Here is a 20,364-nt window from a genome sequence, read left to right as displayed (position 1 = left end):
AAACACATTCTAATGTGGTGTAGAATCCCAATAAGATTATTTATAAATACTTCAGTCTCACATCCACGCCACTCAAGTCAACGACTTACGGCAGCTCAAGACTCAATGCAAGACTCAATGTCTGTGCAATTTTGTTGCTATTTATAAATCTTAGATCTCTCTCGCTTATCATCAGACTTTACCAACCTATCTATTCAAGCACATTTTCAGGTCAGACCATTTTTGTCACAACTGCACTCAGCCTCCACAGGATTCACACCTGGAATTTCTCTTAACGCTAGTGCCTCTGAGATTCTCCAAATGTGTGTTGTAGTTCTTTACATCTTGTTTCATTTTTTGTTGCATTTAGGTTACAGAGCTAAATTGCCTTTGAATCACTGTCTTTTGTTCCATCACTTGATAATCTTACCTTCTTCTGGCATTAACTGTCCCTCACTGTTCACTTTTGACATGATTTGGCAGCTAGAGCTGAGTCTAGCTGAATAAAAGTAGTTCTTATAAAGAAGAGAGCATTCCGAAACTCAAGCTCTACCATGTTAATTCATAGCAATTTAAGGGTAGATCAGTGTGATCCCAGATAAATTAATTTATAGGCCTTAAGTTTCAGCATATGCAGGTACCAGTGATCAATGTTCTTGATATCCCTAGCTATGTTAATCCTCCCTTTTGTGTGTTTTGAGGATTTGTTTTTATAAAATCATAGAATGAATTTTTCTTATTCCCATTCTCCATTGTAATTCATTCTGCATGGCAGAACAACCAAGCATCGCCCTCAGTCCATTCAAAGATTCATGCAAAGCCTGGCGCGAAGTAAGCATCACAGAGCTGTACTTTATCTGCTCCCATCTCCAGCCCAATGAGAAAATCAGTTGATTACCACTTGACTGAGGCACTCAACAAAAATGAATGAAAGAGTGAAACAAAAATAATCATGTAAACTTTTGAAAAAACATACTGCACTATTTATACCACATACGTACATACATAGATGATATAATATAATATAAGCCAAGACTGAGATCCCTTTGCGGATCAATATCAGGATTGACTTATTTAATTCTCAGTGCTGGAATTAATTATCCATTGATAGTTTGACCCAGCTGATACCCTAAGAAGAGCAGGATGCCTGCAAACAGGCATGGGAACGTACCTACCATTAAAAAGGGCCCCTAGTCTATTGATACTCCTTTTGCAGTGCTTGTCACTTTTCACTCAAGTAAACATAGACCACGACACTTGTACACCAACACAAATGTGAAGTAAGAACCTGGATTGTTTGAACCTGGCAGTCTTGCAGTCTACCCTCCAGTCCACTTGAGAGTTCAGACTCAATAATGCAATCAGCCCATCCATAGTGCACATGTGCATCCGTTACATATTTAGGTGTTTTGTCCCAGTTCTTTCAGATATATTAAAACAGGAGAACAAGTTTCTCCTCTAAAGACTGTGAAAAAGGGAAAAAAATATAACCAGAGGACAGGAAGTGATATAACACAGATAACAAAGTTGACTCATTAAGTAACACTGAGGAACCACATAGAGAGACATATAAATGGAGTGCATTAGATGGTTAAATTTATTCAGACTCCCTCACCTAGGGTGCTACTCATGATTACCTCGTATCTAGGTATCTTATTTTTTTTAGTAGCTTTAAGAAATAAAAGCAGCTGAGCATCTATGATTTAAGTCACTACAAAGGGAAAACTTAACCAGTTTCAGGCTTTGTCTACATACAAAATGTCCTGCTGGTTTAACTATACCCACATAGTTCAAGCAGTACAATCCCCTAGTGTGGACGCAGTTATACCTGTATAAAGGCGTTTTATATCTATATGGCTATTCCTGTAGAGGAAGGGGAATATACTATACAAATAAAAGGCACCTATATGAATGTGTATAAATGTGTCCAAATGGACTGGTATAACTATATCCTTAACTGAAATATTTATACCAGTATAAAATTTGTGTGTAGAACAGGCCTCAGTTAGCATCATGCAAGTGAGATGATGGACTCACTACCATTTAAAATAGTTAGCATTCTGGGAAATAGTATGCAAATGGATTAGGAGATTTTCCGATATTCATCAAGTCTCTCCCCATGGGCAAACAGGATAATGTACCAAGAATTCACCTCACATGTTTCCAGGAAACCTGTAAAAGTCATATGTTATGCACACCCCACAAAGGACCAGTTTCTCAGACCCAACCATCTCTAATAACCAATTTGTACAAAATTGTAGCTTGGATTTTCCTATTCAACTCAGGTAACATTAAGACAATTAAAAATGCAAAGATGCAGAGACTAAAGAATCAACTCATTGCACTAATACAAGGGAAAATGAATACATATTTATTTCTTCACAGAATGTGCACAAATACTGATGCCAGAAATCTTCATTCCCTGGTAGCAAGATTTCTTTTCATAGTTTTAAAATTTTATTTACAAGTCAAATATGCTTAAAATAGGTATGTTTTACAAGATTTTTGTCATAGATGACAAACTAAAGGGCTAAAACTCCTTAAGTGATTATATAATCCCAGAGTTGCAGGCCACTGGGAATTTACTGTATAACCCTGACAAGGATAAAAAGAAGTCCTGCATTATTAATGCTATTTCTTTTTTCTTTTTTTTTTTTTTTCCCTCTTTTTTTTTTTTAAACTCAAGCAAAAGCACTTACTCTGAAAGCTGTTCACTGAAAAGATGTTGGGATGATAGAATCCAGCCTTGCAAATGCATTTGTAGGCTCCAAGCACAAATCCAAGGCCTTTAATTGGCATGCACTGTGAGAAAGAAGAAAGGAAGGAAGAGAACGTAATGCAGATGATCACACTCCTATAGACACACATGTATATTCAGCTACAATACATACAAAATAAGCTACATTGATAGGCCTTCTTGCAAGAAGAACTATGTAATGATTTCAGTTTGTCATTATGTTTATCAGTTATTTTTCCCATAGTCGTATTTCACCTTTCTCCAAAATTAGTTGAAGAGGTGGAGAGGCATTTAACAAATAGATCTTTCTTCCCAACCCTTCCTCAGGCATTTGAATTAAATAGGTGTTAAAAACAAAACAAGAAACAAAGCCTGAGGCATGGCCTACACTTAAAATTTTATCAAGATAACTATGTTGGTGATGGGTGTGATTTTTTTTTTACCAACACAGTTAAGGCAATGAGAGCCCCAGTTTAGATGCAGTTAAACCAGAATTCATTGTGGCATAATTTATTTTGTTTTGTCAAATCAGAATAAACTAATCCACTACCAGCACTTTTCTATTGGTATAACTATGAGTACATTTAGACGGGTTTTGCCACTTTTAACTATGTCAGCATAAATTAAAGCAGCAAAATTTTGAAGTGTAAACAAAGCTTTGAACAGACTAATGAAAAATCCCTGCTCTTTATTTCCTCAAGTTTAACTTCCATAATACTTGTGATTTCATGATCCTGCTAAATCTCTAATTGTCCGTATATTCTTCCAGGGGAAAAAAAAAACAGGGTAAAAAAAATCAGAATTTCTAATGTAAAACACAAACAAAGAGAGTAAGGGTTTATAGTTAAGGCATTTGACTGGGATTCAATATACCTAGGTTAAATTCCAGGCTCTGACACAGAATTCCTGCATAACACTGGGCAAATCACTTCACCGCTCTGTATGTAAAATGGGGATGATACTGCCTTTCTCCCAGCCTTTGCCTGTCTGGGCGGACAGAAACCATTTCTTATTATGTGTGTGTGCAGTGCCTAGCATGATTGAGCCCCAATCTTCATTGAGTGATCTAGATGCTACTATAATACAAGTAATAAATAATAAACAGAAAATGGATGAATAAATATATGGTGAAAAACCATTCAGCCCCTCAATAAACACAAAAGGAAAAAGGGCAAAAATCCCGTTTCCTTTGCATTTCACCTTCATCCTACTGAATATGCAGCTATTCAGTCTGATTGTTGATGAGGCAGAGAAAGAAATAAAGATCAAAGAAGTATGGGGGTGTGCATGAGTCCAAAGGCACCAAAAAATCAAGTTTGTTAATTAGCAGCTGCTGCTTATCAACTCGATAAGGAAAAGAATGTTAACACCAATCAGTCTAGATTAAGTGTATCTGAAAGTGCAAAAATCAACATGTTTAATACAAGCAGCTATGCTAAACTATCTTTGCCTCCTTAACAATGGATAAAGTAGCAGTTAAACAGGCTAAGAGGGTTTATAAATGGTGACATATCAAGCACCTTTCAGTGTTCATGTTCCAGGAAATGCTTTTCAGGCGAGAGTTCTGTGATGGCTCTTTTTCTTCATTATAATACATTACATGTTGCTAGAGATAATACATTTTTCCTTTGAAGTTGAGCAAAAACTGGCTTCTACTGGATTTTGTGAATATTGCTGTGTTCCTAATTCCACACCCACAGAACATCCTCATTGCATGAATACTTTATATCAAAATGTGACACAGCCTTATACATCTCTGTGTTAAAAATATTTTCCTGAAGACCCAAAAAAAGAATTCTCACAGAGGAAAATAAAAAATTTTTAATCTTCTATTCATTATATTGCTACTCTTCAGTTTAAATTGCTATAAGAAGAGCATTGAAAAATGCCACAGATGTTGTGTCTCCCCTTAAGCTGAGATATTATGAATATTTTAAAATATTGGGCCAAATTCTACCTCTTGAACATCCATGCATTCCTTTTAATATTGTTTAGGTGTAATAGGGCAGAATTTTGGTCTTTAATTTTTTTAATTTGGAAGGAGGGCTGAATCATTTCAGGAAAAAAAATAGCTACAAAATATCCAATTTTAGAAAACTCAGACTAACACAATTTAATGGAAACATTTACAGGATTAATTTTCAATTACAAATTTTGGTAAGGAGTAAATATCAGCGGTGATAAAAAATGGGAGAGAATTTTTTTTTTAATTTTCCTTTTCTAAAATGTTGAATTTTCAAAAGTTGCACAATTCTGACCAGCTCTAATGAAACATTATTGTGAAAAAGATGGTGAATTAATTAAACTAATACGACTTGATTAAAAGAAAAGCCTTTGACATAGAAGAAGAAGAGGCTTTGTGTTTTTATAGCACCTAGCACAGTGGAGTTCTCATCCATGACTGGGTGTAATGATAACAACAATTAAATAATAACAAAAAGGGCTAAAGGCTGCATCCAGGCCAGTCTCATTAATAGGTACCCAGGAAAGAACTGGAACATTCATTGTCACTTTATTAAACCTAATGACTTGAATGAACTGGTCATTTTTAATATGTGGTGGGTCAGAATGGACCTACTGTTTGAGCAGAAGAATCTCTGAGAAGCAAGTTCCAGGAGGATGCTGGTTCTAACTAAACTTCTTGCTGAGGGGAATGACTGATGTCTGATACCCAAAACACAAGAGATCTTTAGCATGTTTGGGATGAGACTAGGTCCTCCAGAAACAGCAACTGAAAGCAGGTCCTGAAAGAAAAAGCAAACTGAGGAGTAGTTTGGCAGGAACTTTTGAAGAGCTGTGTTTTGCTGGACCAAGTCAATGAGGTTCTACCCTGGTGTAGTGGGCTACCCATACAGGATCTGCAAGATCAGGTCATACAGTCTAAGTGGTATAAAGGCCTTGTACAAGTTCTCTGCAAGGGGTGCATTTCCCCCTTAAAGAAGACCTGCATTTTTTCTTCTTTTTATGAATCAGTTCTAGCTTCACATAAAATCTTCTGATTTTTTTAAAGTATTTGTATTATTTACTAACTCTCCACATATACAAAAAAATTCAGAAAACAACATCAAATCCTGTACACCTGCTAACTTACTCTGGATCCAATCCAATCCATACAAAAGTTAGCACTGCAAAACAGAAGGGTTCAACATATTCACAAAAAATAAAATAAAAAGCTGAAACATGAAATCATCTGGTTTCAGGTTTTCTTATAAACTCAAAAACCAAGGCTGGATTAATACTGTAAAACATTTTCTGTGAACTTTAGGTTGTAAACTTTTTTTTTTTTTTTTTTTTTTTTTTAAGGGGGCGGATGGTAACTGTGATTGCTCCCTGTTTTGGGTTCACAGTCCACAAATGGTCTAGTAATCTGATAGGAAAGTTTGCCAAACTCACACATTTTATCAAATATTCCAGGATATTCACAGAAAGCAAATTTCAAACTCTTTCCTGTTTGCATTGGAAACCTGATTAAGAATTATATTCAACAAGTCCAGGAACAGAAATATACTATGTGACCAATGTGTCTAATCAAAACAGCTCAGATTTTGAATACTGAAGATGAACAGTCAACTGTTCATGAAACAGTGACAAGTTATTTACAGAGATTACTCAGCAAACAACTTCTTATATAAAAAAATAAATCAAGAAAACATGATCAGTCTATGGACAATTTGCAAATCAGAGAAAAAAGGCTAACTTTGACAAACAAATCCTTAGAGTCACAGATTTTTATAGGCCACAAGTGATTATTAGATCATCTAGTCTGACCTCCTTTATAACACAGGCCATAGAATTTCATCTAGTTACCTCTGTATTGAGCTAATAACTTGTATTTCACTAAAGCATATCTTCTAGAAAGGAATCTAGTCTTGATTTGAAAACATCAAGATATGGAGATTCCACCACCTCCCTTGATAATTTGTTCCAATGGCCTCATTGTTAAAAATGTGTGTCATATTTCTAATTTGAATTTGTCTGGTTTTAACTTCCTGCCATAGATTTCTCAAAATTCAAACTAGGTTTGTCAAAAGTCTTGTTAGCTTTGATAGTTGAATATTTGCTTATGAGGGGACACTGGTCATCTGCACAGCTAACAAAATATGCCTCTTTCAGAAATCCATGGCCTGGTTTGCAGTCTTTATGTTTTCAGCTTTATACTATTTATGCAATATTATGACTCACAAATGTATCCCATTAACCTATAAATTATGCATACAATCCCAAAGAATGAGGCATCCAACTGTATATTTGCAATGATCTGATCATGTTACATTTGCCAGCCCAGTGAATATCATATTTACCTTTACATTATTTATGGTTAAATAACCTCAATCAACATATTCACAATATTAAAACCAGTAAAAAGAAGTCAAATGGATGTGAAGTTTTTTCCCTACATTTTGTCATAAATAACATGGTTGGAAAAATCCAAGAACATGTTAACTGAAAATTGAGATGTTCAGAGCTTAACGGTGACAAATGATGCAGAAATCCCTCATCAGGAATGAGTGGGTCACAAATAAAGTGTAAGTGACAAAATTGTGTAACTGCACTAATTTGGCATTCAGTGGGTACGCAAAACAAGTGTTACTTACACACCAAAGAGGTGAAGAGAGAGAATGCGGGGTGGAGGAGAAAGCAATTAACAGGATGATATAATAAAAAGTAGGTGGTGTTACATCTCACATGTAACTTAAGTGACTGTTTAAGTCACCAAGTAAATTTGGCCTGTAGTGTTTTAAAATGAAGAGGTTAAAAATATTAATTAATTCAGCACCATGGACTACAACTCAAAAAAATGCAACCAGCCTGACTCAGGTATTTTAAATGTTTCAAGACACAGGAAAGGCTGTCCAATTCTGTATTTCCACATGCACGACTTGATGAAACAAGTCAAGCTGTCTCTGCATAATAAGGTTAACTCCATCCTTAGAAGATGAAATGAGAGAATAAGACATAATAGAAAATTTTAACAAAGGTAGTCCAGAACAGCACACATTTCTTTACTCAGTTTAGGTATGGCAGTTAACAAATTTCTTGAACATATCACAAGCCATGTTTACTTTTTAAAGGCAAATATGAGTCTTTTTTCTTTGCACTATGATAGCAGAGAGAAGCTATTATTAAGTTCTCAGAGACGGAGAACTCCCTTTTAATTCTGGTGTTCTCATCTATTCAAGCATGTTCAATCATAAAAATAAATTAAATAAAATATAAGTCATGGGGTGAAATCCTGGCATCACTCAAGCATACAGGAATTCAGTCATTAATTTCAATGGGACAGGATTTCACTTATCATACTTTCTCTATTTATACTTTAGCAGCAAAATTCTATCCTGAAATGAGTTTCCACAGAAGTCAATGGGAACCATATGAATGCATCTATAGAATTATTTAAGCGGGTCAACAAACACGTGGACAAGGGCGAACCAGTGGATATAGTGTTCTTGGATTTTCAGAAAGCCTTTGAAAAGGTCCCTCACCAAAGGATCTTAAGGAAAGTAACCAGTCATGGGGATAACAAGGAAGGTTCTCTCCTGGATCAGTAACTGGTTAAAAGACAGGAAACAAAGGGTAGGAACACAAGTTCCATTTTCAGAATGGAGAGAGGTAAATAGCGGTATCCTCCAGGGATTTGTATTGGGACCAGTGCTGTTCGAATCATAGAATCATAGGGTTGGAAGGAACCTCAGGAGGTCATCTAGTCCAAATCCATGCTCAAAGCATGACCAACCCCAACTAAATCATCCTAGCAGGGGCTTTGTCAAGACAGGCTTTAAAAATCCCTAAGGATGAAGATCCCACCATCTCCCTAGGTCATGCATTCCAGTGCTTCACCACCCTCCTAGTGAAAAAGATTTTCCTAATGTCCAACCTAGACCTCCCTTACTGCAACTATACAGCAATGCTCCTTGTTCTGTCATCTGCCACCACTGAGAGCAGCCTAGCTCCATTCTCCCTGGAACCTCTCTTCAGGTGATTGAAGGCCGCTATCAAATCCCCCTCACTCTTCTCTGCTGCAGACTAAACAAGTCTAGTTCTCCCAGCCTCTTCTCTTAAGTCATGTGCTCCAGCCCCCTAGTCATTTTTGTTGCCTTCCGCAGGACTCTCTCCAATTTGTCCACATCCTTCCTGTAGCAGGGGGCCCAAAACTGGACACAATACCTCAAATGTGGCCTCGCCAGTGCCGAATAAATGGGAATAATCACTTCCCTTGATCTGCTGGCAATGCTCCTACTAATGCAGCCCAGTATGCTATTAGCCTTCTTGGAAATAAGAGCATGCTGTTGATTCATATGCAGCTTCTTGTCCACTGTAACCCCCAGGTCCTTTTATGCAGAACTAGCAAATCGGTCCGCAGTCCGTAGCAATGCACAGATTTCTTCCATTCTAAGTATAGGACTATGCACTTGACTTTGCTGAACCTCATCAGATTTCTTTTGGCCCAATTCTCCAATTTGTCTAGGTCTCTCTGTATCCTATCCCTACCCTCCAGCGTATCTACCACTCCCGCCCAGCTTACTGTCATCTGCAAATTTGCTGATGGTGCAATCCACTCCATCCTCCAGATCTTTAATGAAGATGTTGAAAAAAACTGGCCCCAGGACTGACCTCTGGGGCACTTTGCTTGTTATCGGCTGCCAATTAGACATCAAGCCATTGATCACCCATTGAGCCTGATGATCTAACCAGCTTTCTAACCACCTTATAGTCCATTCAGCCAACTCATATTTCTTTAACTTGCTGGGAAGAATGCTGTGGGAGACCCTATTAAAAGCTTTGCTAAAGCCAAGATATATCACATCCACCACTTTCCCCACATCCACAGAATCAGTCATCGCATAATAGAAGGCAATCAGGTTGGTCACACATGAATTGCCGTTGGTGAATCTATGTTGGCTTCCTGATCGCCTTCCCCTCTTCCCAAGTGCCTCAAAATGGATTCCTTGAGGACCTGCTCCATAATTTTTCCGGGGACTGAGGTGAGGCTGACTGATCTATAGTTCCTCGGATCCTCCTCCTTCTCTTTTTTGAAGATGGGCACTATATTTGAATTTTTCCAATCATCCAGGATCTCCCCCAATCGCCATGAGTTTTCAAAGATAATGGCCAATCATGCTGCAATCACATCAGCAATCACATATCCATTGATGGATCCATTGATGGATATGTTCAACATATTCATAAGTGTACTGGAAAAGGGAATAAGCAATGAGGAGGCAAAGCTGTCAGACAATACCAAATTACTAAAGAGAGTTAAGTCTAAAGCAGACTGTGAAGAATTACAAACGAATCTCACAAAATTGGGTGTTTGGGCTACAAAATGGCAGATTAAATTCAATATTGATAAATGCAAAGTAATGCACATTAGAACACACAATCCCACTTATGCATACAAAATGCTGGGGTCTAAATTATCTGTTGCCACTCAAGAAAGAGTTCTTGGAGTCACTGTGGATAGTTCTCTGAAATGCCTGTTCAACGTGCAGTGGCAGTCAAAAAAGTTAACAGAATGTTAGGCACCATTAGGAAAGGGATAGCTAATAAAACAGTAAATATCATAATGCCATTATATAAATCCATGGTACGCCCACACCTTAAATACTGAGTGCAATTCTGGTGACCCCATCTCTAAAAAGACATATTAGAAATGGCAAATGTACAGATAAAAGCAACAAAAATGATTAGGGGCATGGAACAGCTTTCATGCGATGAGAAATTAAGAAGAAAAACTGTTCAGCTTGGAAAAGAGATGACTAAGCAGGGATATGATAGAGGTCTATAAAATCATGAACGGTACGGAGAAAGTGAATAAGGAAGTGTTATTTACCTCTTCACATAATACAAGAACCAGGGGTCCCCTGGTGAAATTAATAGGCAGCAGATTTAAAACAAACAAAAGGAAGTACATTTTCACACAACATGCAGTCAACCTGTAGAACTCTTTGCCAGGGGATGCTGTGAATGGCAAAAGTATAACTGGGATCAAAAAAGAATTAGATAAATTCATGGAGGTTAGGTCCATCAATGGCTATTGGTCAAGATGGTCAGAAAGTCAACCCTGTGAGCTGCTTGTCCCCATGTCTCTGACTGCCAGATGCTGGGACTGAACAACAGAGGAGGATCACTTGATATTTGTTCTGTTCCTTCTGTGATGGGGTGGCCTCCGTGCTCCCCTGGGCCGAGCGCTTCTTCACTATGGTAGGACACAAAATGGCCACCCGGGACTCCCACCAGTCTCAAGATGGCGGCCGTCTCTCTTCGGACCAGCCTTCCCGCAGGTCTTCGCAGGCTGAGTAGTGCCCTTGGGACCTTGGGTTCTAGGGTTTGGGGGTAGGGGGTGTCCGAGCCCGCCCTCTCCTTCGGACACCAGCCCAGAGGCCCTGGCTGACAGCAGTGGCTGGCTGCTGCCCTAAGGAAATGCACAAGTCTTTTCTCTGGGCTGCTTCCCTACCCGGGACCCCGTCGGGGCTAAGTGGCCACCCCACCGGGGAAGCCCCCCTCTTCTCCTCTGGCTTCTGCCACTCACTGTTCTCCTTCTCCAAAGTTCCTTTTCCTTCTCCAAAGTTCCTTTTTCAAAACTCCAAAGTTCCTTTTTCAAAAGTCCTGCTCCTTCTCCAAACTCCAAGAGCACACTGCCTGGCTGGCAGGGAGCTCATATCTGCTCCCAGGCAGTGCTCAATGGGTCTCAGCTGGCTCTGGCCTCAGCTGACCCTAATTGATCCCAGCTGGCTCTGGCCTCAACTGACCCTGATTAGCCTGGAGGGAGCCTTGGGCAGCTGCTAGGGGAACAGGGCTTTGATCATTCTTGGGCTAACGTAGCGCCCTTCTACCACCCTCCGGTAGCCCCTGTCACACTTCCCATTGAAGCATCTGGCATTGGCCACTATTGGATGACAGGATAGTAGGCTAGGTGGACCTTTGGTCTGACTCATCGTGGCCATTCTTATTTATGTTCATCCAAGAGCTAGATGGATGCATCGGAGAGTCAATGGAGTGTCACTGATTCACACCCTCTGAGGATATGGCCTTTTGATCTTGTTACTCATACCAAGTACATTTTTCCCCAAATACATTAGTTCAGTTCAAGAAGAGGTTTTAGATGAGGAAAAAAGTCCATCCTGAGCAGACTCTTTCTCTCTGCTCTTTGTGGACACCAAGAGAATGAACTATTTATTCTTCATCTGGCTGGTGAGGAGTCTTCCACCAGCAGCCTCCTTGCAACATCTTGGCTACTGTAAATCCCAGTGGCACATATTATTTCCAGTGTATCTTGCTTTTGGTTCATAGATTTTTATGAATTTCAGAAAAGTTACAGTTTGGGATTTCTATATCCTTTCTACCTATGACTGAAATAACTCATTGTCCTGCATCTCATCTAATCAAAAGATTATTGTTCTGTTGGATCAGGCAGCTGCTTATATTGTTGAATCATCTGTCAGTGTTGCTGTGTTGTATTCACTAATATAAGGGTCTGTAATGATGCTACACTGCACAGAGATGCAGTGCTATAATATAGACTGCTTTATAATGATAAACAATAACGATAAACAGCAATGATAAACTAATAATTTTATATAACTACTGTATAAGTAGTCTAGCTAACGAGGTTTTAAAATGATCACATATGCCATGGTTGACATGACTGTCGTTGATTTTAACCACCCAAGCCACTCAGAATTTTCCTGCTTTAGCATGAATTAGTTTATTAGATTTATGCTAGCAGGACTTAGGCTAATGTGCTAAAAATAGCTGCAGACATTGCTTTGACATTCAGGTTTGGACTGTAGATTGGGCTCTGGTGCCCACCCCCACCCCTATCCCTATGCTTCAGACCTCAAGAGCCAGCTTGAGCTGGAACACTCATGTTGCTATTTTGAGAACACGAGCAGGAGTCCTGCTAACACACTTCTGTGGACCTGGGCTGCAAGACTTGCTCCCAGCAGCTGTGTAGACACAACCATTGTGGCTCTGAGTCGCATCATCATCCCTGCTCTCCATCTGTGGCAGTGCAGTTACTCAGAGTTAGTAGCAAAACCACAATTTAGCCTTTAGTAAGGAAATGCAGCAATATAAGCCTTCATGGGATTACTTGTGGGCCACCAGCTGTGTGTTAGCTATGACATAATCTGCAGAATAGTACCCTGTGAATCATGGAAAAGAAACATGTGACTATTGGTTACGGAGGGCTTTGCTGCTCTACACGTCACTTAGCATTTATACCTTAAGAGGAGCTTTACACAGAATTTTCAAATACTAATTTAAAACAATGTTTTACAACAACAATTTATGTCTGTAATCATAACCAATTGTTTCAATTCTAAGTAAGACAAAGCAAGCCGAATGGCCTGATAGTATTTCACTTAGGCAAAACTATGACCCTGAAAATGTTCATCTCACATGAGCAAATCTTGGCTGAAACCCTCGTCAAAAATCGCCCACTGCTTTTTACACAATGTTTTCACCTCATCATCAGGCATATTATCAGGTTAAATGCTGATGTCAAAGAACTCTCAGATTGTTCACTTGATTAAATAATTATTACTTCAAAAATCATGCATGTGATTTTTATTAAAGTTATAATCTCTGGTATTTTATGAGTTTTAACAGTAAGTCAAAACACATAAAACTCAGAAGACAAAGCAAGCAAGGAAGTTGCTTCATTATTGGAACACACTGGATACTGCTGACAGTTCTAGGAACAGAAAAACTATGTCAAAAAGTTACAGTACTTCAATGGTATCCCATGAAGATGCCTATTAATGGAAGAGATCACAACAATGTTGAGTTCTAACTAATCACAATGCAGCTATGTGGAATTAGCACAAGTTAATACAATTAGACGCATGAGGAACCCATATTTTAAATGACCACCATTCAGTTCTGATCCCCACCACCATTGTGATGCAAAAGCAGTCACAACCCAAGCATTGGTGGGAAAAAAGGCCAATATCTGTGCCAGGAATTAAGAAGTTGAGGGGCAATGGGGGCAGGGAGGAAGGAAAAGAGTGAGAGTCGCCACTGAAGGAATGATGCACATACACTGTAGATCTTGTTGGGGCATCAACTACACTGGATACAGAACTCTCAATGTATACATGGTGAGCCAAGTACTTCATGGTCCAGTGACCTTACTGAATGGTGGAAGCATTCTGTCCATCTTCTAAAACTTGTTATTAATTCAAGGTCAGTTGCTAAGCCATGTTTTTGAGATACTTTTTAATACTGCTGAAGATATATATATGCAGACTACAAACACAGACTACTTCTTGAAAAGATAAAGCCTTTTAAAAAATAGATTTGATTTCTGAACATAAATACTGAATCATGTCCGCATTCATTTCAGATTAAATGTGCTAAATAATTTCACATCTCAAAAATTTTGCACAGCAAAACCTGTTAAGAACAACCAAATGGGACTGCTAATTTGATAGCCAGTATAAAGTGTGGCCACATAATGCAGCATAATTAATCTGAAGCAAATTTCATAGGGACAGAATTCACTGGCCATTCAGGACATCTACCCCCAAGGATCCACTGCATCCACACTGCCGCTTCTTGCACACACACTCAGCCTCCTGTGTCCATTGGCAGCATGGCACAGCAGGTACTCTACCTGAAGGTCGGTTCACAAACTTGAGAAGGCAGTATTCCAAGATATTGCAGACTCTGTCTATGACATGTGAGGCATTGCCAAAAGGCTTTGCTGGGGAAAATCCAGGGGATCTAATGCTGGCCACTCTAGCAGAAGCAGAAAACTTGACTGCTTTAACAATCAAAATTACTTATTCATTTGTATTGAAATTATTGGTAGATTGATCATCACTTTGCAAACTCCTAACAATGCAAAGATTGCATTTTCATATTAGTTTATCAGAACAGGGTTTTGGTTTTTTTTATAACTTGTAATCAAACATTTTCATAATATTTCTACCTCTGACAGCAAACACTGACTATATACAGGCCTAATGCCACTGCAGTGTTATAATTAATTGTTGACAGATCCTTTTATCTGGAAAATTAACTAATTATTACAATGCTAATTTTGTTTATATTATTAGCATCCATTCACATTCTTTTTTAATGTTTGATTTAAAATACTTGTGTGGTCAGTCAAAGCTAGCATCTCATCAAGAGCACTGTGTATTTTACGCAATGAAAATTAATTTTACCTTGTGCTCTGTGAAGGTACTAAGAATAATGGAACATGCACTAGAATTGCCACATAATTTGACCATCTCCTAAGAGTCTGAATTTTAAAATGCTGCTGGTGGGGATAATTTTTAGCCTGAATATTTGGGGATGAATAATACTTCTTATTGTTCCTCAGATACCAAAAAGTGGTTATTCCATAGCCAATTAGTAACTGATATAAATAATTAAAAGAACAAAATTGTGCAAAATCTCAAATTATATGTATAGAAGGTCCTGAGGTCCCTTCCTACCCTTATCGTCTATGATTCTATGAAATACATTACAATTTTGTTAAAAGATAAAAATTAATTGCCAAACTGGTAAATTCTAGCCTCTCTCTATCCCTGTCCTTCCTATTGTATTACATACACATCACCCACATCAATACCATTTAAATCCACACATTTTTAACTTGTGGTCAAATTTTTCAAACTTGGGTAGTTAACTCTTGGCACTCAGATCCATATTTAAGCAAGTTAAGAGACAGCCTGTTTTTCACAAGTGCTGAGCACTCACATATGCCATTGGATTTAATGTAAAAGTGTGCAATCACTACCTCTAAATGTCCAGGCACTTGTTAGGAAGTCCTATACTGATGTTTTGTATGCACTATAATAGGAAGGACAGGTATGCAGAGGCTAGGAATAACTGATTTGGCAATGAAGTGTACCTTTAACAGAATTCATATAGCCTGGGATTAGTTCTGATTGCAAAATACACCTGTCCCAAATAACGGGTTCTGTATTCAGGTGGCTACTTAGAGTTAATTAAGATGATGAGATTGGAAGAACACACGCAGAAATCTTATGAGCTTTAGTTAATACAGACAAATGTAATTGAAATAATAGGAAAATCAATATACATAAGTATAAGATAAGTACAGTAAAATGATTTCCTGCATTGTTTATATTTATAATCATTGTGCACAATGGAGACCATTAGAAACAAAGATGAAAACAACAGTCAGTGTAGCTCACCACAAGAGGAAGGCGCTAGGGCAGGCTTCTTACCTTGGTTCCCCGTGTTGTACCCAGTGTCCCAATTAGGGTTGGTTTTGACAACCTTTTATACTCCTTTTTCTATTCCACCCACATACACCCAGGACCATATGTGATTAAGTCTCAGCCTCTATTCATATTTGACCAGTTTTAGTTGACCAATTTTTGACCATATTTGACCAATTTTAAGGTTCTGGCTGTCCATGTGTGATATTCCAGTTGATTATAATTATATTTCCAACAGTTAACCCAATCATGCACATGAGTCTCTTCCCCAATAGTTTTGATACATCAATATGGTTAGTTCTTATTGCAAAAAGCCCCTAAGATGCTACCATATATTCATTTGTAGTTTACCTATTTATCACACAATGCAATGCTGAAATATCACTAAATGCATATTGCTAAATGTTATAACCTTAGGCCATGCACATATAATTTCATAACTATCAGTCAAGCACACAATAATCATGCCATCTTATACCAACTACCAACTTCTACTAGGCCTCACTCTAATCCCTTAACACAACACTTAAGTCTAATTTTATACATATAATTTGGTTCTTCTCCTTGCTGTTACAGCTTCAATAAATTCCATTATTATTTCTATAAGCATGCTTAGCAGGCATCTTATAATTTACCAAAAACTACAGACCCCAAGGTCTGGGGTCAATGTCAATACTGTATTAATTTAGATAAAATAAATGGGCTCAAAGAATCAAAGGTATTATTAACATGACCCTAACTGTCCAACATTAAACAGTTCTAAACAAGGTTTGGTTTACAGAAACCTTGCTTAGTACCACGACAAACACGCAATTAAAAAGCCTTGGAATTGTTTATTAAAAAGATATAGAAAAGAAAGAAAAACAGTTAAAGCATTTGAACTGTAAAGTATTAAATAAGGCTTTCATTTTAATAACATCCCTTGTTCTCCTACCCTTTAGCTAGAGAGAGTTTTTAGAAGAAAAGCCCCCAGGCTTAGAAGATTTTAAAGATGGTAATAGCTGTCCTTTTGGGGAAAAGAGAAGAAGTTAGTTGAGATGGGCTGTAGCTTCATTACTGCAGTTATTAAAGTCCGATCCCATTTACTGGAAAGCAAAACAAGATAAGACAAACACACAAAAGGGTGGAGGGTGGAAAGAAGAATAGCAAAGGTAGAAACTGCAGCTTCTGTCTCTAGTGTTGACTTTCACTTGCAATGTTGCTGCTGGGAAAACACAGGCAAAGCACATGTTTATGAGCCATTCCAAGACCTGGCAAACTTGTACCAGTTGTTTAGAGGCATTGCATTAAGCTACTTTTCTGGTCACAGGCTTACAGCAGTGGTGCGACGTATAGTCTTGGCCAGCTAAGACAGGCTCTTATGAGTCCAAAGGCACAAGGAGAACACACACACACAAACAAAATAAGGTGGGGAAGGAAAAGGACACACTGTAGGGGCGGTGTCGATGACAAAGTCTCTCATCGCAGGTTGTGTTCAGGATTTAGCTGGTGGAGGTGCAGATATCATCTGCTCCTCTCTCTGGCCCGATGTGGTCAGGACATTGCTCAGGATTAGGGTGAAGAAGGTCTGTGGTCCCAGGAGACAGTGCGGGGCGCAACTGCAATCGTGAAGCTTGCACCTTCCCCTTCTCTTGTCTTTCAATCAGCCAGCATTGCAGTAGTGAGCTTTTCCCCAAAAATCTCTTTTTGGGGACTCCAAAAGTAAGTGATGGGTAGAACAGCCCACCCCTTCATTATTTTGTTCACCAATTAGGCCTAATTTCTGACACATCCATTTTGGTTCATTGATTTCAGGTCTCGCACTGATCTTGTTTACCAGGCATGATCCTAACAGTCTTTGAATTAGACCAGTAGGCCTTTTTGTTTGCACTCATTCAGTCTCAGTCTTTTTTGCACCTTTTCCCACCATTTGTTATAAGAAGTTATTGTGACATTTTATGAACTTTCACTCACTTTTCACAGCTGAGCTCATTATTAAGGAAAATTTGTAATCCTGATGCGTACAACAGGCTGCTACATGCAGCACTGCAGAGACTATGAGCAGTGATGCTCTGCACAGACAGCTAGAGGAGGCTGCCATAACCTAGACAGATCCCTGGGGCCTCTCTAAGCCCTGAAACAGCCCATAATCATAAGGGCACAAAGGTGGCTTTGTGCCAGCCCCCCTAGGGACTGTGCTTCTTAGAAACAGCACAGAATCTCATCCATAGGATCCAGCACTACATGACTACACGACATGACAAAATGACTAACATCTGCCCATGCACGTAAGCAGGATAGGTGTATTGAGATACACCCACAAACTGAAGGGCAGGTTCAAATCCCAAGCTGGGGAGGAAGAGGGAATGTGGAGACAAAGCTACTGAAATGAACAGACACATTTAAACCCTAATCAATTCAGTACTTCTCCCCTCCCCCTCTATTCAGTGGTCCACAGTTACTGAGTCAGGACTATGGCTCACAGTGACAGATGGTTTAACCAATTCTAAAAAGAGTTTCCTGCTATACTGAATGTATTGAGCCCTCCATGCTAGTTCAAATGGCAGATGGCAACACCACAGAGACATAAAAAAGATGAAGAAGTTTTCAGTTTGCACCAGAAGACTAAAGCATCAGATCAAATTATCTCTAGAACCAGAAACAGTGGAAGATTTTATTCCATTTTACTCCTGTCAGTAAAACTACTGATAATTACTTGAAATACAGTAACAGTAATACAGTATAACTACTGACAATTACTTGAAAATACTGTAACTGCAAATCTGGAAGTGAATTTTCTAGATATCACTAGAAATGTCAAAAAATTCTACAAACTTATCCACAATGCGTTTACTTCTTTCACAAGCACTTGCAAGTTTACTATGGCAGATGGGTAACATTAAAAAATATGACTCAAAGTGGGCTCCAGACAATCATAAGGTACACATCACCCACACATTCGATCAAATAAACTTTCATGAAAACAGGGACTCATGAATAACAACCACAGTATATTCACCGGAGAAAAAGCGAGCTAGCATTTTGTCTCTATTATTCAGTAGCTGCCAGATGCTGGTTCACAAAGCATGATAGACTGGAGCTTTTCTGACACTGTTAAAATTAACTTTTCTATTATTAATTGTAGAAATGTACCTCTTGTTCTCTTTAGCGTACACAGCTTTTAGAGCATGCACAGCAGTGGTGAAGCACAATCTGGCAGAGGCACGTTACTAGAATGCAAACTTCAACTGACAAACAGCAAGATGCTTGGTGGGGGTTGCTACTGACTCAAGAAAATGTCAAGTTTGCTTCTTGTCTGAAAGAGCAAGTCCATTCTATTGGAAGCCATTATAGAAATAACCCAAAAGGCATGACAAGAGTAAATTCTTAATGTGCACACAAAAAAGGACTCAACTCAATAGCATCTCATGTTTTAACTCTCACTTTAGAATCCCTTGAGACGCATTAGGGCCAAATACTCTCATCACTTCTACTAGTATAAATTAGGAGTAAATTGACAGAAGGCAGTAGAGTTAAAACAGAGCAAATGAGAGTAATATCAGTAATATCAGTACCAATTTACAAGTATTAAAAGTCAACTTACACGAACTGTACAAGCAACAAAGAGAAAGCAACATCAAAATTAAAAGAATTTTATTTGTACCCAGTTATTAGATTCAATCTTGGCTTTGTATTTATAAATAATGAAGTAGCATACTGTATACTTCTCCCTTGGCTAACAGCTCTGGAAGAGTGTGAGCTACAGTATTGTAACACATGCTGACTTACCCAATTAGACCGAATTCATTTTAAATATTTTGAAATGGTCTATTTATTATGATCCTGCCCTTCTCCTCCAAGCCACTGCTAAGTTACAAAATATTACACCATCAGAGCAGCAGCATCTCATTGAAAAGCTAAGCCTTTTGAATCACATCATCAGAGAAGTCTCTCAAATGGCATATTGTGAATGACAAAGACTGTCCGTGCATCTGATTCTTGCAGAGAAGCTTCACTCAGAGCACCAGCTATGCATAAGAGCATCCTGGGATACTGCCTCAAAATGAAAGACGTCCTTCTGAAGACAGAGCACAAAAAAATGATACTGTACTGTAGGTAAATAATAGTAGCTTGGATTGATGGTGAGGGTTTCTGTATGGGGGTCAGGCTCCACTGAGAGTACTTGCATACAGAAACAGAATTTCTAACTAGGACACAGAACAGGAAACTCTGGAGATGGGTCAACTTGTTTATATGGTTTTGTTTAATGCTTTAAAACTGTTAAATTGCATGAAAAGAATATGGCCAGAGACTTGAGATGAAATCCTGGCCTCACTGAAGTCAGTGATGAAACTCCCATTGACTTCAAAGGGGTCAGGATTTCACCCTTGGTAAATTGGCTTTGTCTGCTATAAAAAACCTGCATAGGAACCTAAAGCCCAGAAGTAATGTTTTGTCAGGAAAGATGGC

General features: G+C 38.5%; 1 protein-coding gene across 1 annotated transcript in view; it reads right to left on the bottom strand.

The window, feature by feature from the left end:
- Positions 1-20,364, bottom strand: part of GPR158 (G protein-coupled receptor 158) — a 287,041-nt gene that overhangs the window by 141,617 nt on the left and 125,060 nt on the right. The window contains exon 3 of the mRNA XM_067561715.1: positions 2,679-2,781. Coding sequence (XP_067417816.1) covers positions 2,679-2,781 — 103 coding nt within the window. The remainder of the gene's footprint in view (positions 1-2,678; positions 2,782-20,364) is intronic.

Source organism: Emydura macquarii, unplaced genomic scaffold (assembly GCF_026122565.2).
Source record: "Emydura macquarii macquarii isolate MOO-44397 ecotype Brisbane River unplaced genomic scaffold, CSIRO-AGI_Emac_v2 contig_2422, whole genome shotgun sequence".
Taxonomy (NCBI): domain Eukaryota; kingdom Metazoa; phylum Chordata; order Testudines; family Chelidae; genus Emydura; species Emydura macquarii.
This window is presented reverse-complemented; position numbering and strand designations above follow the sequence as displayed.